Here is a 19,604-nt window from a genome sequence, read left to right as displayed (position 1 = left end):
TAATGAATAAAACCCTAGAAATTGCAAAGTGTTTTTTATTTAACTTCATTAATTTAATTTACATTAGCATTTGTTAAAGGGGTGCGAAACATGTACAAAACATGTGACGCAGGAACAGATATGGCCACCGTACAAATGGAATTTTGGAGTACTGACTCTAACAATACAATGTGTGTCTAAATTGTCCCCCACAGAGCACCTCACACATTTCCCTAGATTTTGCAACGACCTTACATGACATAATGTCATAAAATATGTCAGTGTTTAGGGCACATGATAACGTTTGTAATGATACCAATTATGTATAACAGTTTCATAAGGGTAATGAGCTATTCATTGTGGAAGGCACATGGTGACGTCAAAAATGTCATGAGAAAACATCTTTTGCCGATAACTTTGGATAGGAGATACTTGTGTCATTCAAATTTTCCATGATCGAAGAGGACACTAATACGCATGTGCATAGCAAACATCACAACTTGGGCTTACTGTGCACGGAAGATATTTAAGGTGTCTTAACTATACTCGTGTCTCAACTGTACACGGTCTACCTACCGTAGTTTCTCTCGAGTGAAGAAAATGATACAAATACTTTTCTTACTCAACCATTTATTTTCACACAATTTATTGAGTTGTAGCGAGACTGCACAATATGATCTTGAATCAATTCATTGTGATTTTTTCATTTTGATTCTTTCTGTGGGAGGTAAAAGAGATTTAGATGAAGCAGACGACTGCAAGAATTCTGAATGAATCTTTCAGCATTATAGTGTTAAAATATTCCACATTGTGACCTAGACATTTCATTTATGTGCAATCGATGAATAAAATCAAGTATATACAGTATATCCAGCGATTCTTTTTTTCAGTGCAGCCAGTAGGGCATCACTAAACAATGGTAACCCTTGGTCAGCCAAGTTATCACCTGTTTACCATCTACTAAGAGATACCGTAAAAGTGATATTGGATCATGAGCACGTGTCTTGTTTACATTTTTAATACGACTCGTTTTACTTAGTCTGAAACTACATTGACCTGGAAGAAACCTCCCAGTTCATGTTACAACTTTATCTCAGGGAGTGTAAGCTTAAGTTTATCAAGTGCCGCTGATACTCTACTCTTTGATGACCAAAAGTGAAACTTGAAATTGTACCCCCGCCTGATAAAAACACAAACCAAAACCAAATGATGATGCGTTGTGTCTGCAAGACTGAACTTGCAATGTTGTGAAATGTCTGTTGTGGCACGTGTTTGGTGTGACAGTAAACAGCATACACATTTGTGACACCAAGGGGGCAGATCAATGCTGAGAAAGTAGTTAATTTTGCATTGCACCCATGAAAATCTCTTTTGTAAAATGTCCATATATTTTAATAATGGTCTTCTCCTCAATGGTAATCAATCCATTCCACAGTCATTTTGCTCATCAGTCTATGTCATACACATCCAAAAAAGCCACAATAAAAAGTAATGCGAAAAAACAAACAAACATTATAAAACAAAAAAAAATACATTTACCCATAATCCTTAACTGCTTAGGAACAAAGCTTTTAAGGTCAGCCCATGAGCTGACTTCAAAACCGAAGTTGAAACACTATACAGTTGACATTGAAAAAAAAACATGAAATAGGTTGACTTTTGATTTTTTCTTTTTTTCCCCCCCAAGCAGTCACTCTGTTGAACACTCAGAAATAGCACCCACCCTTACACCGAATAGTGAATCAACCTGTTCTGCTCATCTACCTCATGCTGTTCATGCTCTTACAGTATTGCTATTCATTAATTATCATAACACTGAACTGCCTTGCACTATATTTATACAGTATTCAATTCTAAACCTCTATAGTCTATACTGGTATTACACTATTGCACTATTCTCAACCTCCTCAATTGTATATTGCATTTTATTGTGCCAATTGAGGTGTCCACGACCATGGCAACCTGGCAGGGACAAAAAGGCCGGCATCCCAAGCTGCACTTCCCCTCCTGACAATTGCATTCCCACCTATAGTGTCTATTTATTGCAAATAATGTACATACTTATTCTTAGTAGTCTTATTCTACTGCCATTAATTATATTCTTACTGTTCTGTCATTTCATTCAAATTCCTTGTTTGTTTACGTAAATCTGGCCAATAAAGCTGATTCTGATTCTTAAGGACTTGATGTCTTGATGATTCTTCCAGTGAACTTTGGGATTCTTACAGTTATACAGATAATGAACTATTTAAAAGTCAATCGAATTTTTATAAGTTTGCAAAATGAAAGAAAAAAAAATCTTTCAGATTATTTTAATGTAATTTACCTGCAAACTATTTGGCAGAGCAAAAGGCAAGTTCTGTTCTGCAGGGAACACCATATTGTATTATTCTAATATGGCATTTCCAGCAAGATTTCAGCCTACACATATTTTGAAGCACTGTATAAAATAGTTTGAGATTTTTGATTGCCCCCTGGGATCAGGCTACTGCACTACAGTTAAAAGTGGGCTATTCTCCCCCTCGTAGGTGCATTGTCTCTGTCCTGTACAGCATCTGTTCTTCCAATCATTCTCTTACATGTAAGAATGATATGATCTTTCCTTTCTTGTAACTGCAATTTGGAGGGTTAATATTTAGCAGAGTCTGCATGCTACAGGGCCTGTAGTGATTTCTGGGAATTCACATGGTGAGCCAACAGAAGATGCACTGCGCACAGTCACTCAGTGTGCAGGCTGAGGTACGGCCTGAATTACCCTTTCGTTAGATAGTGCAAAGTCCTCCAAGTTCATGATGATTATGAATGTTTAAAATCTACTCAAAAACATGTCAAAGTGAAACAGACACGCCTGTATCTATACACTGAGTTTGGAGCTTGAACCTTGTTGGATGACCATAACATCTCTTTGACTTTTGAGATGTTCATTGTGCACCTTCAACAATAGTAAAACATTAACATATACGCCCGAGTGTGACCCGATGATTTGATTTGCTAAATACCATAACCATAGCCATAAATGTAAACAGGCACATGCTTTTCCTATAAAGCGTGTGTCACATGTATCACGTGTCATCACTGTCGTATTACAGTCTGAAACTACAATAGGTTAAAAGAAGGCATACAGTAGTTAAACCTACACTACAGCGAGCGTTTATCCAGTTAATCCAGTGCCGCTGATACTCTACTTTTAGAGGACCAAAAGTGAAAATATACTTCCTCCTGATAAAAACACATACAGACAAAACAAAGCCAAATAACTGCAGTGTATCTGCAAGAATGAGGAGTAGGACAAAATAAAAAGCAAGCAAAATGCAATTCTGTCAATGGGAAATACTTTAGGCTAGATAATAAACAAAAGAAAACTAAATGCTTCAGGCATTTGTATTAGCATTTTGTCTAGTGTGTCTATGACACATATTGTGTTATTTTCATCTACCATTTGCAGCATTTTTTCAGCCTACACATATTTTACAGCGCTGTACTGTATATAGTTTTTTTTCATTGAGTTTTCATCGGCCCCCTGGGATAAGAATAAATTCTGCCCTTGACCCCAGTCTGTGGGGTACCACACATGCACCTTGATTGCAACACAAAAGTGCTGGTTCAAGGGGACGCAGTCATAGTGCATGCCCAACCATAGTGATGGCACTTCCAATTCCCCCCCAAAACATGGAGTCTAGTTGTCCCTTGGAGCCTACTCCCTCAAACCTGGATTCAAGGTCAATTGTGTTTGTCTTAGCTCAACAACTGAGGGCACTCACAGAATACAACCACCTGCCATAAATGTCCCTTTTCACATAAATGCCCCTTTTCAAATAAATGCCCTTTTCAGTCCACATTTGAATGGGTTATTTATTTAGACCTTACTATACCTCTCCACCAAGTTGAATGCAAATCGGGGTAGTAGTGTTTTCATAAATCATGTCTTATCACTGAGTACACTGACAAGGAACATTTGTTATCCTGAGCCAGTGGCACGAGACGTCTCAGAGTTTTCTTCTATAAGCCACCAGAGAACACAATGAATATTGTGTTGAAATTCCGGTACATCGACAGAATATGGATTAGTAAGGTGAACGACTTGCAATCTTCATTTTTACATAACAAGCTTGAAACACATGCAAGATCTTACAAATGCTCAAATGTAATTGGTGAAGTTATTGTCACTCATCTCATCAAAGTAAGGAATTAAACCAATATCTCAAATGCAATCACATGCATTGGTAGATTATCATGTGCTGCACTGGTACATTATCATATCGATTCACTAATGTTTGACCAGATTCAGTCGTGTCCCTGACAGAGCCTGTACTGTGTAATAAAACATGTCCAGACATGGGAACAGACTCATGCTGTCCATGTGTGGCTGCTCAGATGACAGAGTAAGCCACCAGCATCATTTAAACAGAAGTCCAAGTCGTGACTCAAACTTGCTTTTCAGTTGAGTTCCACAGGCACTTTGCAGTTGCCCAAACACAATTTTAAGCTTGTTGATTGACTATTACTGACTTTTTTTTTTTTTTTTTACTTTGGTCAGCTTGAGCTGAGCTCTGAATGAGTTCATGAAGATTGTGTCATAATTTCTAGTGGAGATAGGAGTATTATCATTTTTCTTCCTTTATTTTTTCTTCTCTCGATGAGTTATGTACTGTACCACAATGTATTTTGTGAATATAGCAGGGATTTTCATGTTGTCATACATGATCTTATGCTACAGGCACTGGAAGATGTGGAGTAAAATGACATGACATGAAAGGACATGGTTTAAAAGAAATCAGCAGCCTGAGTTCCTTTGTAAGTTTATCAACACACATGTCCACAATGGCAAACAGAAAAAAGGCAGACGCATGCGCACAAGCACATGTTGGTATTTTCCAAAGACCTCCTCCTCCTCTCTCAACTGTCCCTCCCATTTCCTTTCTGCTGGCCTCTGCCACGATGAGTAATGTTTACAAACCTCTGGGCACGTGCGTTTGTGTGGTGTATCAAGGATATAAATGAGGGGGAGCTCATTCAAACAGAAAACTCGCAACGGATAACAAGACAAGTTCTGTGACTGATTACATCTCAGGAGACTACAAATATTTGAGAACTATATAGAATTTAATGAAGAAGAGAACATGAGCCAGAACAAGAACAACGTAAATGGTAAGAATCTTTATACAATTACAGTATAGCTAAACTTGTCTCTTTCATTACAACTGGAAATTCTGAAGCTACTGGAGGGCATCCAAGAAGGCGCTATAGTTTGAAAAAGCACCAACCTTAACTCTTTTGCAGATACAGATGCAGATACTGTGGATCTAACCTTATGCATGAGGGTCATAATAAGTAGGGTTATAAGTATCTAGTTGACAGTCCACACACAGCATGACTCTGTTGAGGCAGTAACTGTAGCATCATGGAAGTTTTCTCTGGCTCTATGCCAGTAAACACTGGCAGATTATGCAAGGGAAGTTGGAATGGTATACATTTATTTATTTATGTTTATTTGACAGGGACAATGCACAATATATAATTGAGCCAGCCCAGATTTTAGCCACAAGGCTAATTTACATCTCTAGTCCCTGGACAGGAGTTATAAAAGGTAAAAAAAAAAAACAAGAAACAATACGCAATGAGTCCATCAGGTGCAGCATCTTAATAGTGACTGGATTTCCCCCAAAAATGACTAATGCAAGAACATGAAGACAGCCTCTTGTTCAGTTGTAAAGGTAACATGATCACCTGACGTGATTACATGTAAAAATGGTTGGCCAATGTAATTGGAAGCTTGATTGGAAGTTGACAACAACAGAGTGTTTGGCATAGGAATCAGTCAACAGAGAACTGTTTAGACAACACAGGCTCCTCTCCCCATAGAGCTAGAGCAGAGTAGTATCAAAGGAGAATTATCTCCATTACACCAAAAGGTTAAGATAAGATCAGGACACACTTGATGACATTACATACAATACAAACTAAACCATTTAGTTGGTTAGTTGGACTTTACTTCTTTTTGTTGCCAACATACTGTTGTTTGATTTGGCCCTTAGTTGTAAGAGAGCTTTAGGCATTGACATATCTGATCTCCTTTCTGTTCTTTTATTATTTCATTTCTCTCAATGATCAGAAAGGACCAAGGACCCCCATGTCTGTGGACTCACCTGCCTGGGTCCTCTGACTTTCCACCCTGGGGCCGTGGGTAAGAAGATCACCCTCAGCCATGGGAACTGCAGGGCCTCAAGAGACCTGGAGACTTTCAGGGACGGCCTGGTGTTCAGCAGTCGCCCAGTGAAGCCGGAAGAGAAGGTCCGAATCCAGGTGGAGCGCAGCCTTCTAGCCTGGGAGGGCGGTGTGCGGATCGGCTTCACCAACGAATGCCCGACCGCCGGACCACTTCCTCCGCTGGCCATTCCCGACCTCACAGAGAAGCCCGGGTACTGGGCTTTGCCAGTGCCGCAACGTGACTGCCCACCTGGTACCACGGTCACCTTCTGGATGGATAAAAATGGAGTGATGTGGTACAAGACACCCGCTGAAAGTTTCTGTATTCAGACTGATTTGGACCCATCTCTGCCCCTCTGGGCTATTGTTGATGTCTATGGACAGTCCACTACAGTGCTTTTACTTGGTGAGTTTATGAACAGTGTAAATTGATGCCATTTCTCCCTTATGGACCAACTGAGTCTTAGTGTTATTGAACTGGTCTTGGTCTGATTATCATAATGTTGTCTCTATTTTCCAGGGTCTGTACGGAGGTTTAATATACTTATTAAAGCATCCTCCTGCCCTATTCCTTGTAGCACATTTAAATGTGGCTATGAAGATACTCCACCTGAATTAAAGAAAAGGAAAGCCATTGCTGAAAGGAAGCTGAAACAGCATCAAGAAGATCAAAGTAACAATAACAACACTCAGAGAACAGGTTAGTATCAAATCATTCAGCAGAAAGACTCTCTATCAGGCATTATGAAAAGAGGCGTGAACTTAAATTGTTTTACAATGCACAAGCTACGAGTCAGGCATTGGTCTAACACAGCTCTTTTATCATCCAGGGCGCAGGCAGGAGAACTTGTGCTCGGTCTGTCTGGACCGTGAAGCTCGTCTGGCCCCCCGCTGTGGACATCGCTGCCTGTGCCTTCCCTGTGCTAACAGGGTCTTTCAGGAATTCGGCACATGTCCACTGTGTCGGGAGGATATCTAGAATTCTCCTAGTGTTGGATGTGGAGCTGCCATGGTACACAAAGCCCCATGAGGACATTGACTGGTTTCAGTCCAGACACATTAAGATGCTATATGCACTCTACCTCAAGCAGTAATGTTACTGTACTCATTTTGCACTCAACATTTGGTTGTCTATTGTATTAACTGTTTACACCATGTTTTTACTTTGTATAAACATTTAATTTGGCACAATTTGGCACATACTGTATTTATGAATATACCTGTGAAATCAGGATACAAGGAATGTATCCAATAGTTGATGAAGGTAACTTGAACGAAGTTTTAACGACCATTGCAGAACATTTTGGTCTGTCTCATCTATGAATTGTTTACACGATAAAGTATTGTACTTGATGTAAATATCTTTTTCAATTTGTAAATCTGTGAATGTAAATATCACTTATAAATCATGACTTGCCTAGTGACTTTACATGTGGTTATGATTGTTTATTGCTAAGCCAAATGGAGTGTGTGTGTGTGTGTGTGGAGATATACTGCCATAGTGATAATATTAAAACATGACATAAGAACTGACTGAAACATTCCTAGATAGGATTTATTTTAGAACTTAAATTAAGAAGAGGTGAGGTACAGAAGACATAGCCATTTCGGGAAAAAAAACGTTTTGCATAGATAGGTCAAATGTGCATATACAATATCTAATGCACCCGTTGTAATGTAACCAAGACACATTGAATACATGAACATACATATTTCCAAAAGTATTGGGTCACCTGCCTTGACTCGTATGGAATTAAGTGACATCCCATTCTTAATCCATAGAATTTAATATCATGTTGGTCCATCTTTTGCAGCTATAACAACTTTAACTCTTCTGGGAAGGCTTACCACAAGGTGTAGGGTGTGTTTTCATGGGATTTTTGACCAATTTTCCAGAACTGCATGTGTGAGGTCACACACTGATGTTGGACGATGAGACTGGCTCTGTCTCTGCTCTAAGTCGTCCCAGAAGTGTTCTATCGGGTTGTAATGCGTGCCATTTTCATGTCTGTGCCCAGGGACCCAGTGGCTCACAATCCATCTAATTGCATCAAAAATCAGCCATTTCTTTACAACAGTCGAGAATGTTTTTTTTTTAGATGTTATCTTGTTATTTCGAGATCATATCTCGTTATTTCAAGATAATATCTCATTATTTGGAGATAATACACATATGAAAAAAAAATAGGAATTAAAAAATATATATCTGCCACATTTTTTTCCCTTCAGATATGATCTCATTATTTCGAGATAATATCTCGTAATACGAGATAATATCTCGTTATTTCGAGATAACACACCTATGTAAAAAATATATATATATTAGTATTATTTTTTTTTTTCTTGGAATTCACATGGTGAGCCAACAGAAGATGCACTGCGCAGACTCGCTCAGTGAGCAGGGTTAGGTACGGCCTCATCTCTCCTTTGTTGAATAGTGCAATTTCAAAATGTTGGGTAAGACTAGGGAGAATAGCAATAATAAACAATATCAATTCAAGCCATAGTCTAATGACAAATGAGCAACATAGTTAGAGAAGGTAGTAGCTTGCCATCAATCATGAGACCTTAGTTTGTTATAACCGTAGTCAGAACAAGAGAGAAGTTAGTTTTGATGGTGATGTTATGTGATGTGTGGTTTTGACTGGAAGAGCAGCAGTTTGGTCTTAGGGAGGTTTAGTTGGAGGCTTTTTTCCTTTCCTTCATCCAAGCGTACGTCAGAGACAAGCGAAGATCTGGTCACTGATTTCCATGAATTGTGACTGTACATGCTTTTAAGCATATGAACACCATCTCCATTGTCAAGATGGCAGAGCAGTGCCTTCCCTTCCTGTTCTGCACTCCTTGTTATCTGGTTTGAATGATGGTAATGCCCTTTTGTTGTGTCCTGTTAGTACAAGTTAGTGAACACGGAGGGCGCTAGAGTGCACTGTGAGAATACAGGTAGTTGGTATGTACGAAGATGAGATGAAGAAGAATAAAGTTGGAAGTAGTGTGTTACATGTCTCTCGGTTCTTACATTCATTACAAGTATAAAACACCACATTTTGGCGACGAGGATGGCTATGAACGTGCCTTTACCTACACCATTCATGCCTTGCCCAGGCGAACCTGCTATTCCCTTCACTACGTGGCTGAAAATGTTCGAGAACTATATGTTAGTAATCGATGCTAGCGGGGAGAAGTGGCCGGAGGCAAGAAAGCGTGCTGTTCTTCTACATGCACTTGGCACCGAGGGACAAAGAGTGTTCTACGCACTACCAAATACAGGTACTACATATGCTACTGCAGTGGATGGACTTACTAAACACTTCGTTCCTAAAGTAAATGTGATAGCGGAACGTCACAAATTTCGCCAGAGAGCACAGCGACCAGATGAGTCGATAAACCAGTATTTAGCCGCATTGCGTGAATTGGCTGTACTGTGTGATTTTGGTGCTATGGAGGAGCAAATGCTTCGAGATCAACTGATAGAGCGTGTTGCCAACACACGCATAAGAGACAGACTTTTGTTAGAAGCGGATCTGACCCTGGCTAAAGCTACTTCGCTGGCCTTGCAAGTTGAGGCTGGACTACGAAATGCAGGCATTCTCTCCGACACTACTGCTGCTTCCGCGACGGCAGCTACTACTACTGCTGCTGCTGCGTCGGTGAAGGCCATACATAAACAGCAAAGGAAAAACCGCCAAAAAGAACAAAAGACTCCTGCTTCCTCAATGGCGCCTACAACTAATCGCCGCTCCTGCTACCGTTGTGGATCCACCAACCACCTAGCAAATAAACCTTCATGCCCTGCTGCTAAAGTGACATGCAATTCATGTGGAAAAGTGGGACATTTTTCGAAAATGTGTCGGTCTGGACAAAAGGATGTGCGCGAAATAGTCATAAACGAACTGACTGTGCTTTACATGACTGATACTGTGCAAGATAAAATTCTCTGTACTGTGCAAGTGAATGCAAATGGACATTCTCATGATGTTGAGCTAATTGTAGACACAGGTTCATCAGTTTCAATTATTCCAGAGAGCACTTACCAGACTCTCTTTCCTACATGTGAACTTTCTGAGCCTGCAGTGAACCTGTTCACATATTCAAGAGAGAAAATACCTGTTAAAGGGTGTATGCATGCCACAGTTACACATGATGGGCATTCTACTACAGGCTCATTCATAGTTGTAAAGTCAGGCACAGCTCTTTTAGGGCTAGATCTAGTTGTGGCATTGCACATGCGTATTGAGGGCACAAAAGTTGTTAGAACAAACTGCTCTGATCATTCTGCTGCACAGAGGGCACCTACGACACCAAGCACAACACCACAACTTGCACCCGAGATCCAGGTACAGGAGATTGGCTGTGCAAAGGGATTTGTGCACAAAATTCAACTCAAACCAGAGGCTGTGCCAATACAACAAAAACTCAGAAGACTTCCCTTCTCGGTGAGGCAGGCTGTGAGTGATGAAATCAAAGATCTACAGGAAAAGGGTGTCATAGAACGCATTGATGCATCGCCATGGGTCTCTCCGATTGTCGTGACACAGAGAAAAGATGGAGGAAAGCTGCGCATGTGTGTCGATCTCAGGGAACCTAACAAAGCCATTGTCAGTGACTGTCACCCGTTACCACACATGGACGAGTTATTCTCTGAACTAAGAGGAGCTACAGTCTTCTCAACCATCGACCTGGCCTCTGCGTACCATCAAATGTTACTGCATCCAGACAGCCGTGATATAACTGCCTTTATCACACATGATGGACTTTTCCAGTTCTGCCGGGTCCCATTTGGACTTGCTTCAGCCCCATCGGCTTTTCAGAAGATGATGACAACCATACTGGCAGGCATTCCAGGAGTACAGGCATACCTGGATGATGTGATTTGCTACGGAACCACTCAACAGCAGCATGATGCCAACCTAAGGAGGGTGCTGCATGCCTTGAACGAGGCAGGACTTAAGCTGAACATGCAAAAGTGCAAGTTTAACCAGACTTCTTTGCGTTTCCTAGGCCACACCATATCCAAAGACGGGCTTCACCCAGACCAAGATCAGATCAAAGCTGTGGCCAATGCACCTGCCCCACATGACATATCCTCCCTACGATCCTTCTTGGGTCTTGCATCATGGTACAGTAAATTTATTCCTGATTTTTCTACTGTTGTTGAACCACTACGTGAAACACTCAGGGAGTCTACAGAACGGCAGTTCAACTGGACTGCTGAAGCTGAACACAGTTTTGCTGAAATTAAGAGACTGATCGTTGAGAGCCCTGCTTTAGCTCTATACGACCCTGAGCTGCCTACATATGTAACTACTGATGCTTCTGACTATGGACTAGGGGGCGTACTTAGCCAACTTCATTCAGACAACACAGAGAGAGTAGTAGCGTTTGCATCCAGAACACTTTCTCCTGCTGAAAGGAAATATTCCACTGTTGAACGTGAAGCACTGGCATGCGTTTGGGCAGTAGAAAGGTGGAGAACCTATCTGTGGGGACATCACTTTGTGCTACGCACAGATCATCAAGCGCTCACCACCCTGCTCACATCAAAGGGCACTGGCCGTGCTGGACTACGAATTGCGAGGTGGTCTGCACGACTACTTTGTTTTACATATGATGTTACTTACCGCCCTGGCAAACTGAATGTGACTGCTGACTGCCTGTCCAGGCTTCCACTGCCTAACACAGGAGAAGCTGACATGGAACCAGACATAGTAGCTACTGTTTTCAGGGAGTCATTACATGCCATGGCCTTGTCAGAGTTCACTGCTGCATGTGACACTTGTCCTGAATTGACTCAATTGCGACAGCAAATACAGAAAGGCTGGCCAAAATGCAGAAAGAATGTAACAACCGAGCTGGCTTCATACTTCAATATACGAGACGAACTGGCTGTTGACAAAACTCTCGTGATGAGAGGTACAGACCGCTTGATTGTGCCTATATCGCTTCGATCTAGGGTTGTAGACTTGGCGCATGAGGGGCACCAGGGAGTGGTGCGCACTAAACAAAGACTGCGGGAACTGTATTGGTGGCCACAAATGGACAAATATGTACAGGGTAAGATTGCTTCATGTGTGTCATGCCAATACAGTGACAAAACAGTTAAAACTGCACCGGCACCACTTACACCTGTCAAACTGCCAGATGGACCATGGGAAAAGGTGGCCATTGACATAACCGGTCCTTTCGAACGTGCTACATGGGACTGTCGTTATGCCATCACCCTCACAGACTATTACAGTAAATGGCCTGAGGTAGCATTCGCCTCTACTGTCACAACAGAGGTGATTATTCGATTTCTAGATACAGTGTTCAGTCGTGAAGGAAACCCGACCTACCTGGTCTCTGACAATGGATGTCAGTTTACTTCACATGAATTTGCAAACTTTCTGAGAGAGAGAGAGATAACGCACCTGCGCTCCAGTGTCTACTACCCAAGAGCCAACGGTGCAATTGAGAGATTTAATAGAGTATTAAAGGAGTGTCTCCAGACTGCAGAAACAACACACAAGCCTTGGAAACAAGCGGTTACAGAGTTCTTACAGATCTACCGTGCTACACCGCACGCTACTACAGGAGCTACTCCATTTGAGTTGCTGAGAAATAGGAAGATGCGCACAAAACTAAACATCCTTCCTGTCTCACACAAAATTACATCACACAAGCAAGTCAAAGAAACTGTGAGACAAAATCAACAAAAGAGTAAGGAGTATACAGACAGAAAGCGAGGAGCAAAAGTGCCGACCTTCCAAGTGAACGATGCTGTGAGAGTCCGGAGACCGGAACATGTCTACAAGGGGTCATCCAAATTCACAGAACCTCTGACAGTCGTAAAGAAGGTGGGACCAAGTACTTACCTTCTCAGCGATGGTCGGAAATGGAATGCCTCGAAGCTGGCGCATTTCCCTAAGGAGGCTCTAGCTGGCATCAGTGAGAGCAATGAGACTACACTTGATGGACTCACTGTGACCGAGAATGTGCATGTTGGGCAAGAACCAAGCCCTAGACGCATCCCCAGAGTTAGAAACCCACCTCAGTGGTTAACAGACTTTGAGAGATGAATATGATACAGGGTTAATGTGTGAACTGTGCAAATTGAAAAAAAAAGAATACTCACACTGTTCTATGTGAAAAAAAAAAGAATACACATACTGTTCTGCTTTGTGAAAAAAAAGAATACTTATACTGTTCTGTTATGTGAATGAAACTGTCATACTGTTTTGAGGTCTGAGTTACACTAGCTAAGACAAGAATAACCTAATTTCATGTCAAATTTACATTTACGTTTTCAGGTACCATGTTATGAGACTAAGTCCTTTAAGAAAAGGGGAAATGTTGTGTCCTGTTAGTACAAGTTAGTGAACACGGAGGGCGCTAGAGTGCACTGTGAGAATACAGGTAGTTGGTATGTACGAAGATGAGATGAAGAAGAATAAAGTTGGAAGTAGTGTGTTACATGTCTCTCGGTTCTTACATTCATTACAAGTATAAAACACCACACCTTTGGCCTTGGCCTTACTCAAAACAAAGTCCTCTATGGTCATGATTTACAACATCTATTCAACAAAATGTCAAAGTGAAACAAACACTATTCACCTGTATTGACACATTGAGTTTGGAATTTGATCCATTGTTGGATGACCATACAATCTCTTTAACCTTTGATATGTTCACAGTAGTTTGTTCATGTAGCATATGAAACTTGAAATTGTGCCCCCTCCTGATAAACACACACGCACGCATGCACACACACACGCACACACGCACACACACAAAACAAAGCCAAAAAATATCTACAAGAATGAGGAGTAGGACAAAATAAAAAGCAAGAAAAATACAATTTTGTCAAACTGGGGTCCTGAAACTCAAATGCATGCATTAGGCTCTAGATAATAAACAAAAGAAAACAAAATGCACAGACAAAAAAGACACACACAGATATCTGCTATCTAGTCTAGTGTGTCTATGTTTAACAAATATTGTGTTATCTTAATATGCCATTGTTTCAGCCTACACATTTTACAATGTGTATATGACTTTTCATCGGTCCCCCTGGGATAAGAATACTCTCTGCCCTTAGTCCCAGTCTGTGGGGTACCACACATGCATCTTGACTACAACACAAAAGAGCAGGTTAAAGGGCATGGCAGTCAAAGTGCATGCCCAACCATAGTGATGGTACTTTCAATTCCCCCAAAAAACATGGAGTCTGCTTGTCCCTTGGAGCCTACTCCCTCAAACCTGGATTCAAGCTATAGCTTTGCTTTATGACAACTAATGGCAGTCACAGCATACAACCACCTGCCATAAATGCCCTATTTCACAATGTTAACAAAAGTGAAACTGAATTTGTTGACCTGTCCTGTGATTCAAATCTGGTCCAAATTATAATGGGTACTTTAGTCCATACTACACCTTTGCATCAAGTGTAATGCAAATTGGGGAGCAGTGTTTCCATAATCTCGCCACAAATAAAACCATATTGAAAACAACTTAATTGGTGGAGGTAATAAAGCATGTCTTATCACTGAGTACACAAGGAAAGTATGCTATCCTGAGCCACTGGCAAGAGACTTCTCTGAGTTTCTTCTGCAAGTTAGCAGAGAACACATTATTATTATATTGAAATCCCAGTTGAACTGACAGAATATGGATTAGTAGTGTAAACGTCTTTACATTACAAGCTTGAACCACAGACATGTTGGTGAGATATTCCATGCAAGATCTTACAAATGCACAAATGTAATAGGTAAAGGAATTTTCACTGCGGGCATTGCTCATCTCATCTAGTAAACAATTAAACTAATATCTCAAATGCTATTCCATGCATTGGTAGATTATCATGTGCTGCGCTGATAGATTATCATGCTTGACCAGATTCAGTTGTGTCACTGACACTGAAAAAGCTTTACTGTATAAGACTAGGTTCATGTCCAGACTCATACCGTCCATGTGTGACTGCTCAGATGACAGAGTCAGCCACCACTGCAGTCCAAGTCGTGACTCAAACTCCATCTGCAGTTGATTTCCACAGGCGGTAAGACATAAATACATGCTTTGTGGCATATATTTGTGCAATCAATCATCCAATAGAGCATAGGCAACAAAGCTGTATACAGTATCTTACACCCAAAAATGATTTTAAGTTTGTTGTCTGGCTGTTTATTTTATTTTTTTTACTTTGGTCAAGTATAGCTCTGCATTACTTGATGAAGATTGTGTCATAATTTCTAGTGGAGATAGGAGTATTATAATGTTTTCTTCTCTCGATGATTTATGTACCACAATGTATTTTGTGAAAATAGAGATTTTCATGTTGTCAAACAAGATCTTATGTTACAGGCACTGGAAGATGTGGAGTAAAATGACATGACACGAAAGAACATGGTTTAAAAGAAATCAGCAGCCTGCATTCCTTTTTAAGTTCAACTCACATGTCCACAATGGCAAACAGAAAAAGTCAGACGCATGCGCACATTTTCCAGGGACAACTAGTCTTCTCCTCTCTCAACTGTCCCTCCCATTTCCTTTCTGCTTGCCTCTCCCACGATGAGTTTACAAACCTCTGGGCAGGTGTGTTTCTGTGCTCTATCAAGGATATACAGTAGAGGAGGGGGAGCTCATTCAAACAGGAAAATCTCAACGGATAACAAGACAAGTTCTGTGTTTGATTAGATCTCAGACTACAAATATTTGAGGATTATATAGAATTTAATGAAGAAGAAAACATGAACGAGAACAAGAACAACAACGTAAGTGGTAAGAATTTCTATAAGATTTGCTTAACTTGTCTCTTTCATTACAACGGAAAATTCTGAAGCTACTGGAGGGCATCCAAGAAGGCGCTAATTTGAAAAAGCACCAACCTTAACTCTTTTGCAGATACAGATGCAGATACTGTGGATCTAACCTTATGCACCAGGGCCATAATAAGTGGGGTTATAATATATCTAGACAGTTGACAGTCCAGTCCACAGTACAGCATGGCTCTGTTGAGGCAGTAACTGTAATATCACTGTAAACACTGGCAGATTGTGAAAGGGAAGTTGAAATTGTAGTCAATAGGTGCAACAGCTTAATAGTGACTGGATTTCCCCAAAAAATTACTAATGTAATGAGCATGAAGACTCTTGTTCAGTTGTAAATGTTACATGATGATCACCTTACGTGATTATGTTCAAATAAATTGGCCAATGTAATTGGAAGCTTGATTGGTAGGTGACAACAAAAGAGTGTTTGGCATAGGAATCAGTCAACAGGGAACTGTTTAGACAACACAGGCTCCTCTCCCCATAGAGCTAAAGCAGAGTAGTATCAAAGGAGAATTATCTCCATTACACCAAAAGGTTAAGATAAGATCAGGACACACTTGATGACATTACATTCAATACAAACTAAACCATTTAGATGGTTAGTTGGACTTTACTTCTTTTTGTTGCCAACATGCTGTTGTTTGATTTGGCCCTCAGTTGTAAGAGATCTTTAGGCATTGACATATCTGATCTCCTTTCTGTTCTTTTATTATTTAATTTCTCTCAATGATCAGAAAGGACCAAGGACCCCCATGTCTGTGGACTCACCTGCCTGGGTCCTCTGACTTTCCACCCTGGGGCCGTGGGTAAGAAGATCACCCTCAGCCATGGGAACTGCAGGGCCTCAAGAGACCTGGAGACTTTCAGGGACGGCCTGGTGTTCAGCAGTCGCCCAGTGAAGCCGGAAGAGAAGGTCCGAATCCAGGTGGAGCGCAGCCTTCTAGCCTGGGAGGGCGGTGTGCGGATCGGCTTCACCAACGAATGCCCGACCGCCGAATCACTTCCTCCGCTGGCCATTCCCGACCTCACAGAGAAGCCCGGGTACTGGGCTTTGCCAGTGCCGCAACGTGACTGCCCACCTGGTACCACGGTCACCTTCTGGATGGATAAAAATGGAGTGATGTGGTACAAGACACCCGCTGAAAGTTTCTGTATTCAGACTGATTTGGACCCATCTCTGCCCCTCTGGGCTATTGTTGATGTCTATGGACAGTCCACTACAGTGCTTTTACTTGGTGAGTTTATGAACAGTGTATATTGATGCCATTTCTCCCTTATGGACCAACTGAGTCTAGTGTTATTGAACTGGTCTTGGTCTGATTATCATAATGTTGTCTCTATTTTCCAGGGTCTGTACGGAGGTTTAATATATTTATTGAAGCATCCTCCTGCCCTATTCCTTGTAGCACATTTGAATGTGGCTATGAAGATACTCCACCTGAATTAAAGAAAAGGAAAGCCATTGCTGAAAAGAAGCTGAAACAGCATCAAGAAGATCAAAGTAACAATAACAACACTCAGAACAGTTTAGTGTCAAATCATTCAACAGAAAGACCCTCTGAGATCATGTATGCATTGGTCTAACACAGCTCTTTTATCATCCAGGGTGCAGGCAGGAGAACTTGTGCTCGGTCTGTCTGGACCGTGAAGCTCGCCTGGCCCCCCGTTGTGGACATCGCTGCCTGTGCCTTCCCTGTGCTAACAGGGTCTTTCAAGAATTCGGCACATGTCCACTGTGTCGGGAGGATATGTAAAATGTTCCTAGTGCTGGATGTGGAGCTGCCGTGGTGCACAAAGCTCCATGAGGACATTGACAGATTTCAGTCCAGACACATTAAGATGCTATATGCACTCTACCTCAAGCAGTAATGTTACTGTACTCATTTTGCACTCAACATTTGGTTGTCTATTGTGTTAACGGTTTACACCATGCTTTTACTTCATATAAACATTTCATTCGGCACTTACTGTATATATATCTGTGAAATCAGGATACTAAGGTATTTCCAATAGTTGATGAAAGTAACTTGAATGAAGTTTCAATGACAATTGCAGAACATTTTGGTCTGTCCCATCTATGAGTTGTTTACAATACAAGTATTGTACTTGATGTACTTGAATAAATCATGACTTGCCTTGTGACTTAACATGTGGTTAGGAATGTTTATTGCTGGGTCATGTCTGAACATTACAGTGTAATCTGGTCACACTGGTCTGAGTCTCAGTTTCAGGTAGTAGTGGCACCAAAAGGCACAAACACGTTTTCTCATCCTAAACACCAACAGCCCAGATGAACAATTATTACAGTCAGAGTTCCATGCCAAGTACACTGGCAGTGGTTATATTTTTAGAGATATACTGCCATCTAGTGATAATATTAAAACATTCCTGACCTGACTGAAACATTCCTAGATACTTATTTTAGAACTTAAATTAAGAGGATGTGATGAAGGTACAGAAGACATACTGTAGTCATTTCGGAAAAAAAACACTTTTCACAGAGATAGGTCAAATGTGGATCTACATTATGTAATGCACCAGTTAAAATATAACCATTACACATGTTGAATAGGCCTACAAAATATTGCCAAAAGTATTGGGTCACCTGCCTTGACTCGTATATGGACTTAAGTGACATCCCATTCTAGAATTTCATATCATGTCAGTTCACCTTTTGCAGCTATAACAACTTCAACTCCTCTCGGAAGGCTTTCCATAAGGTTTAGAGGTGTTTTTATGTGAATTATTTTACTAATCTTCCAGAGCCGCATGTGTGAGGTGAGGTCACACACTGATGTCGGACGACGAGACTGGCTCTGTCTCTGCTCTAAGTCGTCCCAAAAGTGTTCTATCGGGTTCTATCCAAGCATGCCATTTTCATGTCTGTGCCCATGGGCCCAGTGGCTCACAATCCATCTATTTGCATTAAAAACTAGAAAAGCACTCCGAGAGCGCAGCTACCTCCGCCTGCATTGTTCTTCCTAGGTTGTCATACATTTGAACCAAAACTATTCAGATCGCCACCACGTGGCCATACCATGCCATTACACCACTAAGCTAAATACATAAATGCCTCTGGAATCACGACAGAATTACGGATCAGTCCCAAAATGTAATTGTTTCTTCCTTGGGTCATGTCTGACCTTCTCTGAAAATCTCATCGAAATCCATTCATTACTTTTTGAGTTATCTGGCTAACAGACAGACAGACAAACAAACGCCGGTTCCCGATAAAAACATATACCTCCTTGGCGGAGGTAAACCAGTCATTTCTTTCTACAACAGTCAAGACTGTTTGAGTTGTCAAGGAATAGACAGCATTAAAATCACATTTAGTTAAATACAATAATAATAAATTAAAAAAAGTAAAATAGATCCACACAGTATAACAGCATTTACTGAATGCTTGTTCAAAGGCACATGGGCCTTTTTGACTTAACTCATACCTGGCAATAGTCTCTGAGAAATCATTTCAATAGCACTCTGAGACTTGTTTTTTTTCTCTATGATCTGCACATTGGGTACTAAACAAACATTTTAATTCAGATTTAGAAATATTTTATTTTCAATATATTATATTATTAGAGGGAGCAGTGTTCTATAGACCAA

At 40.9% G+C, this 19,604-nt stretch overlaps 2 protein-coding genes across 2 annotated transcripts; both read left to right on the top strand.

Annotated features, from left to right (window-relative positions):
* The first annotated feature begins 5,011 nt into the window (after positions 1 to 5,011).
* Positions 5,012 to 18,372, top strand: LOC134082930 (E3 ubiquitin-protein ligase NEURL3-like). Its single transcript, XM_062538985.1, has 5 exons — positions 5,012 to 5,127; positions 6,092 to 6,592; positions 6,707 to 6,886; positions 7,017 to 7,668; positions 18,347 to 18,372. The coding sequence occupies exons 1-4, from the start codon at positions 5,100 to 5,102 to the stop codon at positions 7,163 to 7,165; spliced, it is 858 nt and encodes a 285-aa protein (XP_062394969.1). The 5' UTR covers positions 5,012 to 5,099; the 3' UTR covers positions 7,166 to 7,668; positions 18,347 to 18,372.
* LOC134083398 (E3 ubiquitin-protein ligase NEURL3-like) lies at positions 15,912 to 17,864 on the top strand. Its single transcript, XM_062539726.1, has 4 exons — positions 15,912 to 15,942; positions 16,730 to 17,230; positions 17,344 to 17,520; positions 17,701 to 17,864. The coding sequence occupies exons 1-4, from the start codon at positions 15,912 to 15,914 to the stop codon at positions 17,862 to 17,864; spliced, it is 873 nt and encodes a 290-aa protein (XP_062395710.1).
* Positions 18,373 to 19,604: the final 1,232 nt, after the last annotated feature.

This window comes from Sardina pilchardus, chromosome 6, assembly GCF_963854185.1.
Source record: "Sardina pilchardus chromosome 6, fSarPil1.1, whole genome shotgun sequence".
NCBI lineage: Eukaryota > Metazoa > Chordata > Actinopteri > Clupeiformes > Clupeidae > Sardina > Sardina pilchardus.
The sequence above is the reverse complement of the archived record's forward strand: the minus strand, read 5'-3'. Positions and strand labels throughout refer to the sequence as shown.

Excerpts from the sequence above, each read along its gene's own strand:
- LOC134082930 (XM_062538985.1), top strand. The coding sequence starts at position 5,100 with ATGAGCCAGAACAAGAACAACGTAAATG. Across the intron at positions 5,128-6,091 it reads GAACAAGAACAACGTAAATG|AAAGGACCAAGGACCCCCAT; the intron begins GTAAGAATCTTT and ends CTCAATGATCAG. Across the intron at positions 6,593-6,706 it reads CACTACAGTGCTTTTACTTG|GGTCTGTACGGAGGTTTAAT; the intron begins GTGAGTTTATGA and ends TCTATTTTCCAG.
- LOC134083398 (XM_062539726.1), top strand. The coding sequence starts at position 15,912 with ATGAACGAGAACAAGAACAACAACGTAAGTG. Across the intron at positions 15,943-16,729 it reads CAAGAACAACAACGTAAGTG|AAAGGACCAAGGACCCCCAT; the intron begins GTAAGAATTTCT and ends CTCAATGATCAG. Across the intron at positions 17,231-17,343 it reads CACTACAGTGCTTTTACTTG|GGTCTGTACGGAGGTTTAAT; the intron begins GTGAGTTTATGA and ends TCTATTTTCCAG.